We start from the raw sequence: 24,094 nt of genomic DNA, 5'->3' as shown, positions 1-24,094 counted from the left end.
TGCTGGATTGACCGCGGCAGATGGATGTTGGTTTTCAGATTGAGGTCTTTGGATTCCATCCTGAGATCAAGAAACTAGCTTAGTACTTCTGCATATGTTCCCATGTAACTATGATGCGCATAGCCTTAATTGCCAGACACAGAAAAGTCTATCACAAATCAAGCACTAGTCCTCCCACTTAATTAATAATGCCTGAGTGCCATTTTGCCAAATAAACAGGATCAGACATTAAATATAAAGAAGCAGTCCAGAGAGAGATTTTTGTTAGAGCTTAACCTACTAGCATGATACGCATACATATTTTCCACCTTAATATCTCTTTTTATAAGGAATACACAGTGACAAGGCATTATCAGATAGCTGGAATTGGATCAAACTATCTTCGTGACATTTAAGTAGATTTGAGACAAGAAAGTCTGCATTTTTGACATGAAAGCTCATAGTGTCGTCCAGCACTAAAAGCCCTCATAAAATTTAGTGTGGTTGCACCATCCACATCAAATATTGTTCTAATGCAAGGTTCTTCTACAATATATAGAGAAGAAACCAATTTTTGGAATAGACAGCTGCACAACATTTCATGTACATAATCTCACAAACTTTCTTCTTCGAATTAATAATGCATCTTTTAGGGGAATAAAACCAATTTTCTTAAGAAAATAAAATCACAGTTAGCATATGACTAAGGGCAAAAACAAAATCTTGGAACTTGGATTGTACCAATCATCCAGATTTACGTAAAAGCTAACAGGTTATAATTTTACAGAGCATGAAGTCCAAAAAATATTGAATTCCACAATTGACAATAAGAGTTCTTCTCAAGAAAACCATCGATGACAAGAGATGGGGTACAAATGAAAGAATTGATTCCTAACCCCATCCCACATGCTTTTGCAACAATATGAGGCAGGTTTGAACACAATATGGTTCTCATAAAAGAAGGAGCTCTGTTCGACCTTACATTTTGGAAAACAAGTTCCAGCCACCATGTCCAAGTTTCTCTCCAAACTAGCCAGGTAGGGGAAAGGTTCTAGGCCACACATATTAAGAAATCCTTATAGTTAAGTAGTTTTTTTGATGTAAAGGGAGGGAGGCAAAAGGAGCCACCCAGCTTTTATTGAAGATTAATCGTATTTACAACAGAGATGAGGGGCGGATATGAGTTACCTTATATTTAAGTAGTTGAACATATGATGTCTTCATTTTCATCCATTTTACCTCCAGTTAATTTTCTGGTATGGATAATGAAATATGAAATCCATCTAAGTTCTCCCATCCTCAAAGGTCATCATCCTACATCCCAAACTTCCAAATGTTTAAAAATTCACATGCCATCTTGTCAAACTTCTATAACAAAGGCAAAAATTCATATACAAGTGAACTCCAACAAGACTGCACACATGCATAGCATCGATCAAATTTTTACATAAACACCAATTACCAACATTCGATACCAACATAAAATAGAAATTGTCTTAAAATAATCTTCAAACAAAATCAAATGAGCCATTTAGAATTAGCGGATCAAATTACAATGAATTCGATCGGAAGCTAAAATAAATGAAATCCCCCTATCATACCTCCAATAGTTAAAAACCAATATTAAATCCAGCATGGGGTCCTGTTGCAGTCTGACATGAATATGATGAGCTACGTTTAGCAATCTGCCTAATTAACCACTGGTAACAATATCCATACCAAAATGCTAGCATACAGGCAGCATTAGTTTGCTATCTATTTTTCTTTTATCATTTGCTGATTTATACTTTGCAGCTATTTCAAAGAAAAAATTATTTCTTCTAAGAATGGTTCAAATAACCCACACTTTTTTTATAGAACTATAAAGATGCATTAACTTGCACATTTATGATTAATCATTGCACATAGAGACACCTTTATGGAGCCCGTTGGGTCATCGATTTGGTGGGAGTAGTTCTACTTCTCTTTTCCTACGGCGCGGATGCTAATTTATACTTTGCAGCTATTTCAAACAAAAGTTGTCACCTGTAAGTATAGTAGAACTGTTCGAAAAACAAATTGTAAATACCTCATATAATTTTTGGAAATTGAAAGATTGTCATTTACTTGCATAGCATCGATCAAGAATACTAAAACCACAATCAAAAATCCTTACGATTAATATATGCAATATATGTCATCCTTATGACACCCTTAATAGTTAAAAGCCAACATTAAATCAACAATGAGGTTTGGCTAATATCAAGTCGACCACTATTATAATTAGGAAAGCAACTCTTACTGCTATAAATCAAATTAAATTTACTAGAACAGTCAAATTTTATTTACTAGAATGTCAGTGAAAGGCTGTCATTTCACTGACATTCTGGGCTCTGGCGAGGTCCTTTTTGCATTTCTTGCAGGACCGCCTCAAAGGCTCAAATGAAACGAGATAACCGAGAGCTTACAAACGAGCTGCTTACAATGGTCCTCACCGCTTGTACACGTGCCTAATGGTCACGCCATAACAAACGAGGCTCCTGCACACGTGTAATTGCTGAGCCGGGGACCCAAACGCGTCAGATTCGTGCCAAAGCAAGCTAAAACTTAACCGACTACATTGCTGGTGATTAGATCCTTCCCCTGTGGTTAGGGCCATCAACCGCATGGAACCTGTGCTTCTCTACATGGCATCTGTCCGTCAAATCTTGATCCTACGGTCCCCGAGTATCTTTTAAGATGATCTGTTGAAGAAAGAAAAAGAGACCGGTGAGAGCAGATCCAGCAGACGCAGTATCTCGAAACTGTAGACTGTCGGGTGCCACGTGGAATGGAACATTAGCGCGGCGACTAATCGGCGATCTTTTCACTTTTGAAAAGATGGATCTGGGGTGGCAAACGGGTATTACGTTTTAAGCGCCTCTTTTAGTTAAATAACTAAAATGCCCTTATTGTATGGTACATGGATATCTGAGACTTGTTTGTTTCGGGGAAGCATTTATCACACATAATGTCTAAAAATAATAATTTTTATATATTTAGTTGATCAAAAATAATTGCTGCATCTATTTTTTTAAAAAAAATATAAAATACTTATTATGCTATTAATTAAAAAAATCTATCCTATCTAAAAGCTTAAGAATACTTGAGCAAAACCGGAGTTCGCAACGAAGCCAAGAGGAATAATCGAGCCGGACCACGGATGGGAAGGGTATGAGAAAAATACTTTTAGAAAAAAATACTCCAATTTCTAGCAAATAGGAATTAAACTTTCTCATATCCCATAGAGATTTTTCTCTTCCATAAAATATAAAAATTTTAATCCTAAGAGAAGCTACTTTCTCATCTTAATTCTTTGAAAACTCCAAGCAAATAGAAGGTGTTGCCACTAAGAACCGACTAGCCCTAGTCACCGCGGCAAGAAGCGCGATGATGCTAGAGAGCTCGATGGTCGGTTGCTCCAGTCAAAATTGAAGAAGGCGAGCGGCACTTGATCACTGCAACCGCAATCTTGTCGGATGGCAGCACTCTGACCCGAAACAACACAGAGCAAAGAAATTCTCTGGATGGAACATATATGGCGGGGGATCTTTCGGTGTCTAAGTCAGTGTGGTAATCAGAAAATAGGAAGAAGTCGTCTTTCAGTCTGTTAAAAGCGTTCTTCTTTCTTATCTTCTCTGCCCTCCTTTTGTATATGTTCGATGGAGGAGACTACCTACCACTACAGAATTAGGACATATGTGGGTCAACTAGAAATGATTGACTTGAGCATGGTCTAAACATTGAGCGTGAATGCTTCACACAAGAAAGACGTCCTGCCTGTAATATCGGTAGGATCTTGATGATCACTGGATCTCTGGTTAGAATGTGGCCAACTGTAGAGATCTTCTAATATGCAAGCTCGACGATATGGCGCTGGTCCCGCCCTATGGCCATGCTTCCAATCTACCATATGTTGAATTGTGGCGTATTTTAATTGAATGGACCTTCTAGTTGAGCTGTAGCCGATTTAGAGCAGGGTACGTTTTTATTTTGCTATTGACACACCTTTTTTTTCCCCTCTGCTTTCTACCAACCCAACGTGTTTTTGGCCGCATGACAAAAAGAAATCCCGCCTATCTTTGTGTTAGGACATGGCTCGTTTATGCACTTATATTGTCAGTGCTTGGTACAAACCTTCGAATAGAGTTGTACACTGACGTCAAATGAATTAAATTGGAACGAAAAAACGGATGGTTTCCAATTTATCCATGCGGCGGTCCGATGAAAGATGTGATGCTATCTCTCGACACGAGGTAAATTGTGAGAATAAAAGAAGCATATTCCGAGTGATAAAGCCGAAGTAGACGGGACCACCCTGACCATGCTCGCACACATCCGCCATGGCATCCCCGTAGTTAGATTGAAAATCTAAGGCCAGGATTTAAGAACCGCATCGCACGATTTTGATGCAATCTCGGCCGCCGCCAGCGAAGCGCCGGATGCAAGCGCCGGCGCGCCAAATTACTCGCGCCGTGTCCGTAGAGGCGTGAGAGCCGAGTAATAATAAGTTAACATCCAACGAAGGGAAACTAATCAAAGCATAAAAGATACACTGCGGATCATACGGTGCAACCATCTCTAACGACCGTCCGATTTGGAAAACCTTGATGCACATTTAGCTTGTCCAGTGTACCATCATGCAAACTAGGCAACTAAATCAACACGATCCTGCTGCGATCTGATGAGAAAGAGCACAAACGGGTATGTTAAAACCCCCAATGTCCGCTCAGATATGATCCAGATATGAAACAGATCAGGACCGTTCATCATGTGGGCCAGACATGGAACTTTAAATGCCATGCATGGAGTGAAATAATGAGCTTTGAAGCAACTCTTGGAGAAGGCAGCTCAAAATATGTCACTGTCCGGGGTTAAGCCATGCGAGTTTGCTGGCTTACCTCCAACATTAATCCTTGGAGCTGGTCTTGCTTCGAGCCAACAACAGTGTTTGTCTTCTTCTCTTCGCTATACTGTGGTCTTGTCTTTCCTCTCAACCACCCTTCTTTTTCTTTTTTTTGATCTCTAATCTTGTTCTAGTTTTTTTAATGTTTGTGATTGATTAGCTTTTCCTCTTTTTTCTTTTTCTGTGTTATATTGTGTGGTTTAATCTTGGAATTGGTGTATCAGGTGTTGGATTCTCTCTATCTGGCAGGGAACTCACAGTTGTCTGTCGCTGGTGTTGGCTTCCCTTTTTTTTTCTAGTTCTCCTCCTCCTTTCTTTGGATTTGAGTTTTTAGTGTGCAAAAAGAGGAACAAATTTATTCAAATCCCAAAGATTCAAACAGCATTTGAATCGTCTTCACTGTTTTATTGAATTTTTGCATTCTTTTCCATTAGTAAGATAGTGTGAATTTTGTGGAAGAAAAAAAAAACACTTGCCTAATTGAAACCAAGTGTATTTGAAAAAAAAAAAACTCATTCTTTCACATTCATTTCTTGCTGGCTGCTGATTTCTGATAGCAAATATCCTAATCTTTATTTCGATAACTGATCTTGGCATTGGAAATTCTGATAAAAAATTTGATCCTGGGTTGTTTTCTGATCGAAAATTAGCACTTTGACGTTGATTTTAGCCTCGTCCACCCTTCTTTTCGCCTCATCCTTATCACCCAAGCACCAATCTCTGAAATGGCCAGCAACTCTTATTCCCTTGATTACTGGAGGAAGCTCTTCCGCAGCACCAACACCAACATCTTCGAAGTGGTCGAGAATGCGGTCCTCATCGCCGCCACCGATTACCCGACCGAATTTGCTCATCGTAGGGATGAGCTGGTGGAGAGAATCTTCACATGCCGGCTAGACTACCGCTCTTGGTTGCCATCAGGTGGGGAGGAAAATGATGAAAAGGAGAGAGAGGAAGAGAGAAGAGAGCATAAGGTGGGCAATGAGCTCAGGAATGGTGAGGCGCCTTCGAATGAAGTCGAGGAGGCGAGCAGAGTGGTCAGCGAGATAACAAGAATCAAGAACGTGTTGAAGAATTGGCGCGAAGAGGTTAATTTGTATCATCTCTGTAATTAGATTGTGATTCCTATATTGCCTTGTGGTGCATCTGACAGCATTTTATTGTTTTTGGAATGCTTTCATTTGCATGAGTGTTTGATGTTTAGAGAAGTTCTAGGCTGAGAAACTTCCTAAAATGCTGTTGTTTTGCAGTCTGAAAGTGTTCTCCTTGAATCACTGCAGAGGCTGCAGTCAATGGAGATTTCCATACAAATCCTCAAGGTATTATTTTCCACTGTTTCGATATACCTGGAGATGTTGATATGACATCAGAATTTTGTCTCTGGGATCTCAGGAGACCAAGATAGGAAGGACTGTAAAGCATCTGATGAGACATGAATCAGAGGAGATCCAGCTCCTTGCACAGGCTCTCATTGAGTGAGTTTCTTTGTAACGCTTAAAATAGTCGAAATAAGTGTGCTGGCTCCTACAGGGGATTGAAAGCTAGAGCATGGTTAATTAGCTGCTTGCTAAGCTGTAGTAGGTTTAAATACATTAAACTTTGCTTCAGTTTCTCTTGAGCAACATGCAGTTACCTTTATTCTGTTGGCCTAGCCCTTGCTGCTGTAGAAATATAGACATGTTTGTGTTTCTTCTTTTGTTCCTTGTTAAAATTGTTGGCAAATATGTTTCAACTATTTGAGGTGCTGACTTTCTTTTTTCATGAATGATTTGCTTGTTGGATTGTAGTGGTTGGAGGAATGTTGTGAAGGAATGGGCCAATGAAGGGATCAATAGCGAAGGTGAACGTTATTTTCTAATGTTGATGGAGGTTACTATCTTTTCCTCTTACTTTTTGTTTGCTTAAACTGGGGCAAGGAATTGCCATGGTATCATATTCATGGATTAGTCTTCACAGATCCAGCTCCAGATTCTGCATCCAAGCCAGCTAATGTAGAGGAGGGAGGTCTTGCTTTTCCTCCATGGGATGAAGCAGCCCTCCTAGCAACACAAACTACCTCGATGGAACTCACAAGGATCTTCGATGGGATTGACGACAATGGAAGTGAGTGTGATTCTTGGTATCTTTATTCTAATCATTAGTAGATCTCTTGCTTTATTGCTTATCACACTGTCATTTGTTGATGTAATCTCTGTTGGATTCTCTTACAGATATTGAAAATTGTGGACGATCTCAGGAGAACGGCAGAGGGCGGCCCCCCAAAGGTGAAGGAGAATTTAGGAAGCGCGAGGCCTCCTCCATACAAATGAGGCCTTTGGAAGCTTGCAATAGGCTTCCGGAGCCTCATTATTATGGAGAGAAGAGAAGGAGCGAGACCTCGAGGCAAATTCAACCTTTGGATGCTCCTAGGCCTCCAAAGCCTTATGCCGAGGGGAAAAGAAGAATGCAAGATTCCAGCCCTGCACAGCAAAGATCTCTGGAAGCTCACATTAGGCTTCCAAAGCTTCATGACCTGCAGGGAAACAACCACAAGCATATTGAAGATGACTCTGAACCATCAGCTGTTCCTGGGAGACCTCCAAGGACAGCTTTTGAGCACAAAGCTGGTGCTGAAACAAAATTTCAGCACAACCAAGGCCATTCACAGCTTCCAAAAACGCCTCCCTCCGTCGTGCAAGCAGTAAGTCTAGCAAATGAAGCAGCAAGTACAGCAAGTGATGCAGCATCTGAGCATTAGTATAGTTTAAAATATTTGCAATGTGATCTCTTGTTATATCTATCTAGGCACCTCAGCAGTATGATGACTGGTTCCTGGCACAGAAGCTAGAGACTGCGAAGAGGAAGCTTCAGGGAGGATACCAGCAAGCAGAAAATGGTTTGTTGGTTTTCTCTTTTGCGGTTCCTATTCTGATAGAAGTCTACAGATATTATGGACTATATGATTTCATTTATTGCAGCAAAGAGGCAGAGGACCATACAAATGGTGGAGCAAAGCAACATGCCAAAGCACAGCCAAAACCCAAGGCAGCCTTCTCCGAATGTTCGAGATCGAATTATGAAAAAATTGGTCAAGCGACATTAAGTATATCGAATTCTCGAAGGAGTTCTAAATTAGACCTTCTGCTCCAATCATCCAAAGGAAATAGAAACTAGGTGCCCCAATCAGATGAGAGAGACATGAAGGTGAGGAAATTCAGGTATATAAAGGAACAACTCTGGAAACTCCTTGGAATCCAACAACCTCAAAAATGATTGCTGCTGACCATGTAAAATGAAATATTAATTTTGGCTAACCCAATGCTTCTTAACCTATATGTCATTTTCCTTCCATTCATGTTGATGTATAAGCATTCTATCTATGTGAACTTCTCAGTTCATGTTGTAACCAAGTGCAGATTGTATCTATTTGATTTTTTTAACAGTTTATGGTCCGCTCCAAGTGTGGGTTTTTATGGACCGAAAAAACACTCCACCTTAATATTTTTTCTGTTCTCTTAAAAAACTTGTCTCCCTCGAAGTTAACTGAAAAGAACTGAATTTTTCTTGGGCATGGTAGATTGAAATAGGCCTTCTTGTACCAAGAGACAGGATTTTGATCTACAGGCAGTTCAGCATTTTGGAGGTTAAGCACATTTTCAGCTGAATGGAATTTAGTAACAGCTTCATGCTCGTTGAAGGTTCAAGCTGCTAAATTCTTCATTGATTTATTATTTAATCTTTCGCAACATTAGAGGAACAACGATGTCGGAGGTCATCGACCATGTTACTATCAAATAGTAATAACAAATGGTCTTCCTGACTGTTTAAAGTTAGCTATTGCGGCAAAGTTCGTTGAACAGATCATGAATATTGTTTTGTTGGCCTATGCAGTCTGTCCCCCCTGTGAACTTGCTGGGGCATTTTCAAGGCAGAGAAGAGAAAGAAAAAGAAAATTTTCTCAACTAGATTTTTGATATTCAAGACATCTCTACAAGAACAGAGAATATTCAGGCAAAAAAAACATCTCAGTACTGAATAGAATGGTGGTGGAATTACTGGATTAATATATGAATCAGTTTATTAGTTGAACATAGTCCTCTGAATTCATCCTAAAGTCTCCAACCATATTGGATCTGTCTGTCATGGTTGGATCTGAACTGCACCACCTAATACTGGAACATAGAACCCCCACTATGGAAATGATCACTGAACAACATCCAAATTGATGGTCTTGGCCAGTACAATACAATTCCAGTCTGAATGCCTAAACTCAATGAAACAAGGGATCCAACTTGACCAAATCCAGTTAAATAAGCAGATCCATGGGAGTCCAATACTAAACCCAAAACCTAATTGAGCCCTTAATAATTCGGGCTCCTTAATATGAACAGCAACATAAATCAATTCAAAGATCGAAAACTACTGGCTAACTAAACCAGAAGCCTAACTGAGTCCTTAATAATTCAGGCTCCTTAATATGAACGGCAACATAAATCCATCCAATGATCGAAAACCACTGGCAATGTAGCAATGCACCTTCATTACTCCTGATATTGGTCTTATTTATCTCTCCTTATATGCATTTGGTGCTTTTTCTTTGACCACCTTTTTTGAGGAGACTGGCTTCTACTTGCATCCCTTTTCACCAGCCTTGCCTTGCACAAAAAACTCCTATTAGACCACAGTGTAGATTAAGTCTCACACTATTAGACCACAGTGTAGATTAACTCACCATCCAGGTCAGTCACATGACACAGCCGTACGCTCTTTAGAGTAAAGTCCTAGAAAATATATAAGGCTTAAAAATTTATTACAACCTCAATATCACTGAAAATTAATGATCTCAATTTACAACAAATAACAATATTTATACAATTACAAAATTTAATCATCCAACCGGTATCGGTGGTAGTCTATCTATTCTTTCTTTCGCCCATGATCCTAATTATAACCAAGTATTAAGCAACCTGCAACTCTGGAAAAAAGATGTAAGCTTTATAGCCCAGTAAGAATCTCCACACATCCATACTAATATAATAATATAATTTGAAAATAGCAATAAACGATATTAGAATGAAAACATAAATTACGAAACTGCTTTTTAAACATCCGGTAAAACTCAATTAAACTGACAAATATCCGCATAAATATATATCAAATATCTAGCTTATCAAAAGAGATATATCACGACATACAAATAAGTAAAATCTTTTATTCAATATTGGTTTTATGTGTCATATCATCCATTTCCCATTATCTCAATTTTAGATTCGATAACAATTTATTTTCTGGCTTTGGACTAACCAAAATCATAGTCTAATCCAAGACTGCTAAACAAAATATCATGCATAAGCCCGTAGAAGCTATCCCACCCGTAAGCTCGTAGAGCTATCTCACGTATAAGCTTGCGGAGGTTGTTCCATGTGTAAGACCATAAAGACTATTCCACGCATAAGCTCATGAAGGTTGTCCCATGCATAAGATCGTAGAAGCTATCCCATGACGAAGTTAGTCCAAACTAATTCTTATCCATATAATTTATCCTTATCAAATCAAATTCTAATTACACAATGTATTTCTCACAAATTCAAGGTATTTACGATCATTGTTCATATAGTTATGTTTTCAATAATTGATATCCTCATATAATAATTATACAAGTATGTTCAAATCGAAAATCATATAAAACATATTATCTTATGCAGAACCAAATCCATAGACACAAACCACATGATGCAAAACTAGTAGTATAAATTTAATAAACATGCGTATATACTGGTGATCAGGTGTAGGAATTCTTACCTCTACTGCAACTAACTCAGCTATAGCACTACCAATCCACACCTAATATATCCAATTAATTTAACATCAATATAAAACCAACTCATCCCTTATAGATCACTCGCAATATTAATGAATCAATTATTCACTAATTACCTAATTTCAGAGTTCTAAAATTCGAATTATCCATAATTTGTTTATCTTTGCCTTACCTAAAAATTAAAATAGATAAAAGGTTAGGATTTTATTTCGATCTAGAGACTAGTGCATAAATTCACTTACAGGTTTTTTCTTACCTGAATGACTATACCTCCACACGAAATCAAGACCGCCTATGAAAAGAGATTCAAATAGGAAGAAGTTTGAGGTCGGCTGGATGACAACGCCCAATTATTCGAATCAATCATCGCAATATAACTCAATCTATCTGATCAAGAAACATATATCCAACTAAGAAAAAGATAATAGATCAGAGATTATCAATTATGGATTCAATGGTAGCCGTCAAAAATCGGAGTAAAGAAAGGACATGGTCGACTAGGTAGCAGCATCCGACAATCTAAGTTGGTCTGTCTTGACCAATCCAACCAATCAACTCTTGAAACAAGAATCAGACCATGGTATAAGTAACACAATAGGGATTCGTGATGATAGAGTCTAGTGGTGCTCGACAATGGTTAAGGTAAGGCTGATGTGCTATATGGCCACAAGCGGGGTTCAAAACTCCCTTTCCTAAGGGTCAACTAGAGACCCATTGAGATGGTCAAATCCCTCCTTTAGGGTCCATAGATCCATGCAAAGAGAGAGAAAAAGAGGAAGAGAAAACAAAGAGAGGGCACCCTCTAGGGTCAGATCCCTCCCTTTCTTCTCGTATCAAGGGTGGTGCGACCAAGGCGGCCCAACACCTAGTAATGGTGGCCAAGGGTGAACCCTCTGTTGTAGCATCATCGACAATGGTAGCCGGCTGGCATAAGAAAGAAGGGAGGAAGAAAGATCACAAAGAGCAAAGGATGATCCACATCAATCTCAATCTAGATTCAGGCCAGTCTACTACTAACCAGCTGCCACACAAACTCAAAGGTCCTAGAAGGCAGCGAAACTCGATCAAACCAGGCAGCTGACGGCGATGAACATGGAAAAAATAATTGACATAGGGCACCCCTATTTCAGATGGATTCCCGGCAATTCATCAACTCGGATAAAGGTGAAAGTGGCTAGGCGACCAGAAAAATAAAGAGAGAGACAGAGAGTCAGATGACTTTGCCTCGATCCGATGATGAGTGATGCTCTATCTAATCATCTCCTCCACCTGTGATCTCAATCATAGCCATATACTATACAACTTGCAACTCTAAGAAAGAGAAAGGGAAAGGGGTTATGAGCTTTACAACCCAGTAAGAATTTTAAACTACTACACCATAAGTAATAAGAAAATAATCAATTAACAATACCAGATAAATGAATATCGTATCAATACTTGGAAAGCTTGTAAATAATAAGCGCGCGCACACACACACATATATATATATATATATATCAAATATAACTAATGGTTCAACAACAATTTTTTATGTCATTTAATCAGTTTTCTATTAACTTGATTTTCAAATTTTTCATTAATTAACTTCCGACTTTGGACTAACCAAGATCATGACTCAGTCCAAGACTAATATTGTATCATGTTATAGCCCGTAGTGGCTATCCGACCCATGCTATAGCCAGTGGTGCTTTCCACACACAACCTCGTGGGGGCTTCCCATGTGTCAGCCAATAGGTGCTATGACAAGGTTAGTCCAAATTGTATCTTATCCGTCTGATTTACCTGTTACTCTTGTCAAATCAATTATCACATATACAATGAATATCTTTCAAATTAAAAGTATCTTTGTTTATATAATCATGTTCTTAATATCGGATACATATAATAACCATATGAATACATGTGTACTGGAAATCATATGAAACATATCATCACATGGCAAACCAAATTTATCGCTATAAATCTCACGATGCAAATCCAGCAGTATAAACCAATAAATACACACATACATATGTGTGGTAACCCAGTACAAAAATTCTTGCCTCTATCGTAATCCAACGCAGCTATAATGCTACCAATCCACACCTAACATATCCATTCAATTTAGTATCAATATAACAACAACTTGTCCCTTATCAATCACTTGCCATATTAATGAATCAATTATTCAGTAATTACCTAATTTTAGAGTTCTAATATTTGAATTACCCATATTCTCTATTCTCTGTTAATTAAAAATTAAATATAGATAAAGGCTCAAGGTCTTACCTCAATTTAGAACTAGAGTACAAGATCTCGTTGGGCTTTTTTCTATTCAGATGACTGCAACCCCATACAAAACCAGGGTTGACTATGCAAATAGATTTGATAGTAAGTTATACGAGGCCAGCTAGATGACAATACCCAATTGTTCAAATCGGTCAACACAGCTTGACTCAATCCATCAGATCAAGAAATATATATCCAATTAAGAAAAAGATAATAAATCAGGGGTTATCAATTATAAAACCAATGGTAGCTAACAACAGTCAGATGCAGGAAGGATATGATTGATTAAATAGCAGCGTCCGAAGATCCGGCTCGGCCTGCTCTGTCCAATCCAATCAGTCAACTTATAAAATAAGAATCAGACTATGGTACAAGTAACACAATAGGAATTTATGAAGATAGAGTCCAACGGTGCTTGACAATGGTCAGGGTAAGGCTAGCGCGATAGGTGGTCGTAACAATACTAAACCAGGACCCTCTACTAGGGTCAACCGAGTAGTAATATGCGAGTGCTCAGATTGATCGGATATGGGTAGTCTAACGAGTCAACTCAAGTACAAGAGTCAGAATACAATATAGATGGCTCAATAAAGATCGATGATGATGAAATTCAAACGTACTTAATAAGCGTTTTGGTGGGGGGCTGGTATGCCGCCCGACGACTATGGATCAGGACTCTTCACCAGAGCCAACCAAAAGTCACCGAGAGGCGTCCTTACTAGGTCCAACAATCCTAGAGAGAGACAATCCAAGTAGAGAGAGAAATAAGAGAGGAGAGAGAAAAGAAGATAGAGAAGACTCTCTTCTTCTTCTCAAGAAGAGAGGAGAGCCCGTCTCTCCCTTTTCTCTTTTTAGATCAGGGTGGTGGCAGCCAAGGCAGTCAGCTCCGGTGGCGATGGCCCAAGACGGTCCTTTGGCTGCAGCTTCGCTGGAGATAGTAGCCGACCGGCACAAGAAAAAAGGAAAAAAATTATGGGAGAATTTGGCCTATATCACGGTCGATCTCCCTGACTGATAGCCACACAACCACAGATGTCCCGAAGGTGATGAAGTTCAGCCCAAACCAGCAACCAGCAGCGGTGAAACCCGAAAGAAAGGAGACGTCGAAACAAGGCAAAATAGGAGATCATTTTTCCAGTCAATTTTTGGTTGATTTCTCGGCTGGCGGTTATGATTCCAGGTCGTGGGAAGAAGAAGAAGGCTAGAGCATTACCTCGACCCCGGCGACATCTAAAAGCCCAGATTTTTCAGCGAACATAGTAATGAGCAACCGCGAGCTCAATGGGAAAAGGAAGAAGAGCAAAAAGGAAGAAAGATCACTTGAGGTGGAAGATTTGGAGGAAGAGAGGTCTCCCTTTATAGAGGAGTTCTAAGATCCTAGTAGCCCTAGGATTCCGACTCCTAGTCAGAAATGCCGGAGGATAAGGAGACTCCAATCAGAGTCTCTCTTTTTTTTTGTGTGGTGAAAACAGTAATTTACATAGCTCTAACGCGAGTACATCCTGCCAAATCAAAAGAAAGTAAAGAGTACAATGGAGGCGGGAGCTCTACTGTGAGCGTCCCCAAGAACTCCCCGGAATGTCTCGCAATATAGGAGGCGACCCAGTCTGCAGCCAGCCAGCCCTATTCGCCTCTCGAAAAGCATGTACAACCTGAAACTCGCCCAGCTCCGCCACCAGTCTGCGTGTCTCACGAATAAGAAGGTGACCATCTCCGAACCTATCCGCACCCCGTATCCACTCAATCAGAGTCTCTTCCCTGCATCATGCCACAGGCACAATTTGTCTTCAGCCTAGCCTATTTGGGCCGGCCCACAAGCCCAAAGGTGGGCAGTTACATCTGTACTTATATTTAAGCTTTCTTGTATATTTATTTGTTATAATCTTTCAAATTGTTTAGATCTTCTTTCGCTGTTCTTGAATCATTAGGCAATCCCACGCAATCTCCTGGGATCATAGTTCAATCCTACGGATCAATGAGTCAGACAAATTATATAAACTTGGCACAAGATATTATTATTCCACTTTATGTTTTATAAGCTCCGATGAAGTATGCAATCCAGTAAACAATCTTATTATTTCTCAAACAAGCAAAAAGGAAAAACTAAGGAAGTTTATAGAAAGAACAACAAAAAAACAACCAATCCATTTCAAGAATGCAACCGACCGATACAAACTTAAATGCGACCAAGTTTTTTTTTGAAAAGATAAAAAAAAGAAAACATTGATGCCATCACTTATTCCATTGTGGAGTTTAAAAAAGTTGCCTGAAACAACATAGGGCTGAAAAAGGGATCCAAATCTTGTTTATTGGTCAGATGCTAAAAATTGTTTCAGTAACCCAATAGATTCAGATGCAAAAGCTGATTCAGATGGCTTTGTCCAATCTGTTTTCACTCCCAACTGTAGCATATCAAGTCTTTATCCATCCACATGTTCTGGATCAGACATATACACCTCTAGGCTACTGGCGTACATTCGGAGAAGCATCATCAAGATGCCATCAGCACACCTTAACCATGACAAAAAAACTCTTTCAGAAACCTGGAAAAATTTCCTCAGGCATTTGCTAGTATTGACATCACAAATGAACACCTTAACGAACTCCTTAACTGAAAAGTTGCAGGGGAGAATGTGGTACATGATATTTGAGCATAAACCAGGCAATATAGATGCTGCATTAATCATTCAGGTTCAGCATTGAATGAATACATTGATCTAACTTCGTAAATAGTATCAGAAACATAGTAGCCTAAGTTTATCATCCAGGACTACCTGTAAAGGAAGCCGATACTTAGGGGCTCATTTTCCCAACTGTCACAAACCCAACATAGCGGATAATGGAGCCCAATAAAGAAATCAAGTATCTAAGCAATATATCATATAACCAACATGTAATCAAAAGATACTCATCACCAGAAGTGATAAAACTACAACACAAACAGTAATCCCCATGATGAGAGATTAAATTATAGAGGTGACAACATAGAAATCCCATCTAAAGACAACAGTGCATCATCACAGCATACCACCAGCCTAGCCACTGCCCTCGAATAACCGTGAAGCATCACCAAAAACAAATAAAGATCCATTCTATTTCACATCTCCTGTTGCATGTCCTCCTCATCCTCATACTCTTCCTCATCATCCACTGTGGCATCCTGGTATTGCTGGTATTCTGAGACAAGATCATTCATGTTACTCTCAGCCTCAGTGAACTCCATTTCATCCATTCCTTCCCCAGTATACCAGTGCAAGAAGGCCTTCCTCCGGAACATGGCCGTGAACTGCTCGCTCACCCTCCTGAACATTTCCTGAATGGATGTTGAGTTACCAATAAAGGTAGAGGCCATCGAGAGGCCTGTGGGTGGAATGTCACACACGCTGGACTTCACATTGTTCGGTATCCACTCCACAAAGTAGGAGGAGTTCTTGTTCTGGACATTGATCATCTGCTCATCAACCTCTTTGGTGCTCATCTTCCCACGGAACATAGCAGAGGCTGTGAGGTAGCGACCGTGGCGAGGATCAGCTGCGCACATCATGTTCTTGGAATCCCACATCTGCTGGGTGAGCTCAGGAACAGTAAGGGCCCGGTACTGCTGGGATCCACGTGAGGTCAGGGGGGCGAAGCCAACCATAAAGAAGTGGAGACGGGGGAAGGGAATCAGGTTTACTGCCAGCTTCCTGAGGTCAGAGTTCAGCTGCCCAGGGAACCGAAGGCAGCATGTGACCCCACTCATGGTGGCAGAAATCAAATGATTCAAATCTCCAACTGATAAGAGGAAACAAAGCACATGTAGAACATGTTAAGTGTTGATAGCACAGGCATATAACCAAAGTAAAGAACAACCCCAATAAAGGCAGACAAACGGGAAGAAAGATTAAGTTATTACCCAATAATGCAGTCAAAACTACAAGTTGATATGCTATTGAATTAGCCGATCTAAACACATCTCTCTAGGAGGGCAGCATGCTATCACGACTTCAAAGGTTTCTTGGAGATTGAAATCTCACCTTAATATTACACTTCACTCTCCTAATAGGACTTCTAGTTGTGCTATATTTCTGTAAAACTTTATCAGAAGACCTCCTGAGGTCATTGTGTCCAAATTAAGAACAATAATAAACATGACACCAACAATTTGGTACTAAAGCCCACACGCTACATGGGGAAAGGAGAGAAGAAGTCTGGTCAAAATAATTTAACATCAGAAATTCTCAAGAATAGAATAGAGGATAATGTTAGAGTACCCCATCCAAAAGAATAGTCCAAGTCTGTATGATGTATTAGAAATTGAAAGTCCTAAACTTCCAAATTTAATGCAAATTGTGTGTAGTTAGATCAAAGGATGCAAGAAAAAAAAGGAGCTAAGCTAAATCATCAGCAAATTTCACATTACCAATGATCTCAAATAAAAAAGTCATTAATTGCCTGCATATGATTGAAGTTTTTACAAGTTAAGGATGAATACAAGCCTGAAAAAAATTGAAATATACGGTTAGAGGTGATTTGTACTACAACAATCTCTAAATTATATATGGAAATAATAGCTGATGACAATTAAGTTTTCCAAACACCAATTTAAAACATGCCTCCTCTTCAAAAATCCTTTGAGCGACAAGGTTGAGCTAAAAATATAAACAGACCCTGGCCAAACCTATAAGAACTTCCCATTAACCCTTAAGAACCTCAGATCAGGTTCCAACCAAAAACTCATAATAACAGAGAAAATCCAAATCAATTTAAACTAAAATTTCAAGGATTAACTTGATGAACAAGACAAAACATAGAAGCTCCTGAATCTGAAACAAGCCTGACCATTTGTATCTGCCTTATTTAGATCAAATCTCCATCGTGCCAATGACATTTGAACAAAAAGAAAAAAAAAAAATCAAACTATGCATGAAGCCAGGCTCCAGTAGGGTCAAAATCCAATCTCCATCATAACAATGACATTTGAACAAAAACAAGAAAAAAAATCAAACTATGCATGAAGCCAAGCTCAAATTGGGTCAAGAACAGGATGGATGGATGGATGCTGTAAGGGCCATTCCAAATCATAAGACTTGTAAACTTCAAAACATGTTTCTCTTAAAAAAAAATTAAAAATGAACATGTTATTGTTTGCCAATAACAATAGCAATTGCATTCTCTCAATCCAAAGGGTCATTCCAAAATCTAAGAGAAAACAAACATCGCCACATTGTTAGTAGCATTACTTTCAGACTTTCCTCATGTCCATGCAGAATAGGCACTCCACAAGGAAATCATCAGATCATATATACAATAGATTACATATATTATGTTAAAAACAGGATGAGTACAAGCTTTACGATAACCCATGAACTCTTCTAGAACCATTTCCATGCAGAATAGACATTTCACAAGGAAAACAGGATAAGTACATGCATTATGAACTCTTCTACAACCATTTGGGACAAGTATTCAAACATTTCAAAATTTACATAAATTCTAAATGACAGAAAGTTAATTCATGTTCATGGGATAGATATTATAAGAATATTATCAACATTGTATAGCAAACAGAACATAAAGAATTGCACTGCAATGTAAGGCGCAAAAAAAAAGAAATGAGAAAAAAAAACTCACAGCTAGGAGTAGTCAGCTTGAGAGTTCGGAAGCATATGTCATAAAGGGCTTCATTGTCGAGCACCATGCACTCATCTGCATTCTCCACCAACTGGTGGACAGAAAGAGTGGCATTGTAGGGCTCAACCACTGTGTCTGAAACCTTTGGTGATGGGAAAACAGAGAATGTAAGCATCATCCGGTCAGGGTACTCCTCTCTGATCTTTGATATCAACAGTGTCCCCATGCCAGATCCAGTTCCTCCACCAAGTGAATGGCATACTTGGAACCCTAATCATAGAAAAGAAAGATTACAACACATTTAGCAGATCTAAGATAAAACATAAAATTAAGTTGAGCTCCTGAATTGGAAAACAAAGAACAATGACAAGATTATTTAATCCCGTAGGAAAAACTCAAGGACGAAAGCCCAAAAGAAATGTTACCTAGCCACAAGAGCATAGGGATCCATAGAAGCATAGTTTTCAAGAAGGAACTCAAAAGATGCTAATTATTGAGCAAACGTGAGGATAGATCCATCTAATCATAGGCCATTATGCATGTATATTGAAATGAACAATTTATTCAAACCAGAAAATGAAGCAGGATTTTCCAACAATAACACCCTAAAATAAATTTTCGAAACAAGAATGAACATTATTCTCAAAATAAAAAAGAACTAGAAAGGGAAATTAGCATCTTCATAATCATTCTCAAAAAATAGATATCTAAAATAAATTTTCGAAACAAGAATGAAAATTATTCTCAAACTAAAAATGAACTAGAAAGGGAAATTAGCATCTTCAGAATTATTCTCAAAAAATAAAATGAATTTCGTACAAAATATCAAGAGATCAAGAGGAAAAGACTCGATCTGAGATTGGTCAGCGTATCATTGGCATCAATTTAATCTAACAACCTATGCTATCAGACAAGTAGTAAGAAGGACCAAAAAAGGAAAAACGTTCACTAAGCAGCTTCAGGATTTCTCATTGAACTGTTTGATATTCTCTCCTACCAGAAGTTGAGGCTAGCAAAAATCTTGATCCTCTAGAAACACCTCAGAGAAAGCAATAATTAAACTAAGAAATAAAAAAACTCATCTAAACCTACCGTTTGCTTAAGACTGACAGGCAAAGTAGATTTCCCCAGATCCACAAATAAGGAAAGTTTGAAAACCAAAATAAAAACAATATAATAGAGAAAATGATGCACATCTAAACAAAATGACGAATAATGAAGCATGATCGAGAGTCTTCCAGCGATTTCTGAAGAAAAATCAAAGGTAAAGTTATGCATCATGACAAGAAAAGCTGCATGGATCACTTGATGTGTGAATTGGATCTTCTACGCATCAAAAATGTATCAAAATATAGCATAAGATCAAGAAACCAGCAAAAGATTCAATGGCTCGCATGTATACCTTGGAGGCAGTCGCAGTTCTCAGCCTCCTTCCTCACCACATCAAGTACCGTGTCAATGAGCTCGGCACCCTCAGTGTAGTGCCCCTTGGCCCAGTTGTTCCCGGCGCCGGACTGGCCGAAGACGAAGTTGTCCGGGCGGAAGATCTGGCCGTAGGGGCCCGTGCGGACGCTGTCCATGGTCCCCGGTTCCAGATCCATAAGCACTGCCCGGGGGACAAACCGCCCGCACGAGGCCTCGTTGTAGTACACATTGACACGCTCCAGCTGGAGATCGGAGGTCCCCGTGTACCTGCCTGTCGGATCGATCCCGTGCTCATCGCATACCACCTCCCAGAACTTAGATCCAATCTGGTTCCCGCACTGCCCACCCTGGATGTGAAGGATTTCTCTCATCTTTACCTGAAATCCAAGCCAAAAAACCCAAAATTAAGACACAAATCGACCTAAACTCCAGTTGAAATCTAGCAAAAGGAGAACCTAAATTCACAAGAAAAATCATATTTTTTGGGATATTTCAGCGACAAGTAGACAAACTTAGGGATCAGAACAGAGATCTATTCAAACTTGAATAAAGAATAGTAAAGAAACATCTAAAAACACCTAACATCGCATGAAACGGATTTTCTTTGGAAACTCGGCGATAAGCAGAGAGGCTTGGGGTTTAGAACACAGATCGGTCCAAACTTCGAGCAGAATATAGTAAAGAAACACTTCAAATACAAGAAAATCCAAATTTTCTTCAGAACATTCAGGCGATAGGAACAGTTACATACAGCGTAGAAAAGAGATAGATCTGCATTTTGATCGAATGCGCACTAAAAAGGCACTAAAACAATACGACCCGGAAAAGAAAAAACAGAGATCTCAGTAAAATCCATCCAAATAACTAAAACCTAACAAAAATCCCTCAAAACTACAAGCGAGTCCAAACTTCGATCGAGTTCTCCCGACAACAAAAGCACTGGAACTCCGAGAAAATTCAAGAATCTAGATGCCAGAGCACCAAATCGAGGACTTTCGACGAAATATTTAAAAGATGCATCTACTTACCTACGAGAACTGAGGATTTCTGGCAAAGAGGAGGGAGATCTCGGAGGCGAAAGGGGGATCGAGAGAGAGAGGAAGGACGAAGTGAGTAGGCGAGCCCTGCGAGACCTCCTATATAAAAAAAAACGGCGGAGCAAACGAGGCGATCGGACGGCTGGCTCTCTTTCCCTCCATTTTCAAGTTTACCGTTAGATGCCGTCGGATGGAGAGATCGGACGGTTGATTGGCTAGTGGGACCCAGGGAGCGTCGCCGAGGTTGGTTTTTTTTTTTTTTTTGAAAAGTTGTGGACTGAATGACTAAAATGACCCTGTAGTTCTTCTGAGTTAATTTAGAGGGAATGTTCGTCGTTAGTTTCAGCGGTAATAACGGCCGGTTGGAGTTTTGAAACGGGGTCCAGTGGAAGTTGTTTAGCGGAAAAGAAGACGTTACGGATAACGGCGTTGATGATATTTTGTCCGAGATGGAGGCTTGCGGGGGCTTGCATGCACCGCTTGAGATGACCGTTACATGTGGCTGTAACGGTGCGGTCCAAATTCAAAGTACCGATTATATTATTTTGTTGACACCTAAATATGAAATAAGTTATGTAGGAAATCATAGTTGGAATTTCAAGATACACTCAATATTATAACAATATTATAGCAAGGTGGTGGTGCCTTTTATTTATAATAATTTTATGCACCTGCAATTAGGAGGTTTTTCATGATTTTGTATTACAAAGAGGAGATACATGCGAAGTTATTTGTGTCGTTGATGCATGTGTTGCACCCTAGAGTCCAAAAACACCAGGTTGCTTGTATCTTTATAATTTATTTTGCTTGCCTTTTTGTTTTTTCGAGAAAAACCAAAGGCGTGGTGGAATTTTTTTACAATCCTTTAGAGAAAAATAATATCATTGTTGATTATTAGATGCTATAAGATTGTTGTTATGTGTATATAATTGTGCATTTTTGTACATGTGTATTTTAGTAAAAATATAGTTCGATTACCTAATTCTATCATGAATAATTAAAGTTTTTATCCTCCCCATCATATACAAGATAAATATTTGTATAACTTAGACAATAAAGCTCAACAAGACAACAATGTTAAAAAAGTTTTTTTTATGAACAAATTTTTTTTTTTGAAAGTATTGAATCCTTGATGAGGCACCATTTTATATCAAATATAGGTTATTGCAATTTAATGGTTACTAAAGTTTACGTCAATATGTGCATGTTCGGCATTGTTTTTTTTACCCTTCTCATTTTGATAAAATATGTTTAGTGTTGTTAGATAATGAATTATTCCACAAAGATTTTTCAATCATTATCAATTATATAACAAAATAGGTGAAAAAAACTAGGGCCATCGATACGAATACTTCTATTTATATTTACCTCGTCTGCATCTCCTTTTCTTTTCATGGTGGAAAAAAGTGATGCAATACAAATGACATGCGAGACATTTTTCAAGAAAATTGGACCGTGAGCATAACTTTTTTTTTAATTTTACTGTATTATGTTTCTAGGTTCAACAACAAGCCATAGTTTGCAAGTATAATTTAATAATATCTTAGTCCTGAAGAAATTTGAACTCAATCTTTCTAACCTAATTGATTGGAAAGCTATGTAAGTCATAGTTTAAATGATATGCCATCACAATAACCTGAATAACACTCATTTGCATCTTATGACTCTATTATCCCATTAAATTGAGTTTTAAGTCACAAGCACAGCATATGATACCCCATTTTAGGTGTGTTCTTATTATCACAAAGTGGAACCAAACACGATGGACTCATTTGATATCTAAAAAACTATTTTGGGCATTCAAGATTTTGACTCCATACCATCTCAACCATCTAAAGGTACCTCACCTGGTGACATATTGTCCACTCCTCTCAATCAACATCAAACTCATATACATGCAACTTCATTTGATTTAGAAAAAAAGTTAAAGATCATTCATATCACTGGATTCAGTGATCATACGTAGAAAAGTTGGCATCTGAGTGATACATAAGGACCATTATATATTGCACTAATCCCCATTCGTGGGCATTGAACTGATAAATTGAGTGGTTAATGGATGGGTGATCGATAGCAAATTCAAGACTGATATAACTTTCTACTCGAAAAAATTGGTAGATTGATGCAGTGGCAGCCCATTATACTTCTTTACAGAAAGATTAAATTCATTTTTTGTCAAAACCCTTCATATCCATCATTTCCTTGATGACTATGCATGGTATTTATCATATTGGTGAACATGAAATCTCATTCATCTTTCATTAAACCTATTGGAAGACTTAAGCTCTTGAGTCTAGGTGTCTCATCTCAGGCTCCCAGGAAATTCTGTTACCATCATCATCCATCTCATATATTTGTAAACTAAGGACTGTTTTAGCAAGCCATTCATTAACTTATCATTCATGACTCAGCTTGGTAGTTGCCATTTATAAATTAACCCACCAGGCCCAAATCAATTAGTGAGGGCTAACCCTGCCATGTTGCTACAAGTATTTTCATGGCATATGGCAGATTTCTACAAGTATTTTGCATTCTGTATCCAGTACACCAAGACTGTTGATATTTACTAAAAATTGGACTTCATCAAACTCTGTATGCCGGCATTAAATAAGAACAAGAGAGAGAGAGAGAGGGTCATTTTGGTGAAACAAAAAAAAAAAAAAAAAAGGAGAGATTTTCTTTTGCTGGTTTCTGCAGCGGCGGAAAGGCCAGTGGGCTCGTGGATGGAGTGAACGAATCAATATGGGACAGGGAGCACGAGGAAGGGAAGGCGACAAAAAGGCTTCAGCTTTAGCGGCACTTTCACATGACTTGGCATGTCACCCACGTGAGCCCCAACCTTTCCTCTGAAGCCGGCCACCCTCGGAAGCCGGCCCCCCTCGTTTCCCGTTTTCCCGTTATTTTATTGTTTTTGAATAATAAAATTCCATTTCCCAGGTGGTTCTTGTTTAGGCCCAATAAATTTTGATGACTCTTTAGTGCTTTCGACCACTGTTATTAGATGAATTCAATAGAGCATGAAAGAGGTGGATGATAACGATCCGCTTT

The 24,094-nt window shown here is 38.8% G+C and overlaps 2 protein-coding genes across 4 annotated transcripts; one reads left to right on the top strand and one right to left on the bottom strand.

Moving 5' to 3' along the window:
* The first annotated feature begins 4,937 nt into the window (after nucleotides 1-4,937).
* LOC103706320 (putative mediator of RNA polymerase II transcription subunit 26b) lies at nucleotides 4,938-8,326 on the top strand. 3 transcript variants are annotated; one of them, XM_088703211.1, is made up of 8 exons: nucleotides 4,938-5,991; nucleotides 6,154-6,222; nucleotides 6,296-6,378; nucleotides 6,691-6,743; nucleotides 6,860-7,006; nucleotides 7,114-7,583; nucleotides 7,688-7,778; nucleotides 7,861-8,326. In XM_088703211.1, the coding sequence occupies exons 1-8, from the start codon at nucleotides 5,629-5,631 to the stop codon at nucleotides 7,983-7,985; spliced, it is 1,401 nt and encodes a 466-aa protein (XP_088559337.1). In that variant the 5' UTR covers nucleotides 4,938-5,628; the 3' UTR covers nucleotides 7,986-8,326. The 3 variants fall into 3 exon arrangements, with proteins under 3 accessions (XP_088559337.1, XP_088559336.1, XP_088559335.1); XM_088703210.1 differs by having other exon boundaries at nucleotides 4,997-5,991; nucleotides 7,114-7,604; XM_088703209.1 differs by having other exon boundaries at nucleotides 5,323-5,991; nucleotides 7,114-7,604; nucleotides 7,688-8,290.
* Nucleotides 8,327-15,825: 7,499 nt separating this feature from the next.
* LOC103706259 (tubulin beta-5 chain-like) lies at nucleotides 15,826-21,182 on the bottom strand. The gene is made up of 4 exons (XM_008790314.6): nucleotides 21,038-21,182; nucleotides 19,987-20,386; nucleotides 18,585-18,854; nucleotides 15,826-16,745 (listed from the first exon to the last, which is right to left on the bottom strand). The coding sequence occupies exons 2-4, from the start codon at nucleotides 20,378-20,380 to the stop codon at nucleotides 16,069-16,071; spliced, it is 1,341 nt and encodes a 446-aa protein (XP_008788536.1). The 5' UTR covers nucleotides 20,381-20,386; nucleotides 21,038-21,182; the 3' UTR covers nucleotides 15,826-16,068.
* Nucleotides 21,183-24,094: the final 2,912 nt, after the last annotated feature.

Source organism: Phoenix dactylifera, chromosome 8, assembly GCF_051530095.1.
Source record: "Phoenix dactylifera cultivar Ajwa chromosome 8, Ajwa_hap1_PhDact_Kaust_v1.1, whole genome shotgun sequence".
In the NCBI taxonomy this organism is placed as follows: domain Eukaryota; kingdom Viridiplantae; phylum Streptophyta; class Magnoliopsida; order Arecales; family Arecaceae; genus Phoenix; species Phoenix dactylifera.
Note: the sequence above shows the minus strand (reverse complement) of the source record. Positions and strands in the feature narration are given on the sequence as shown.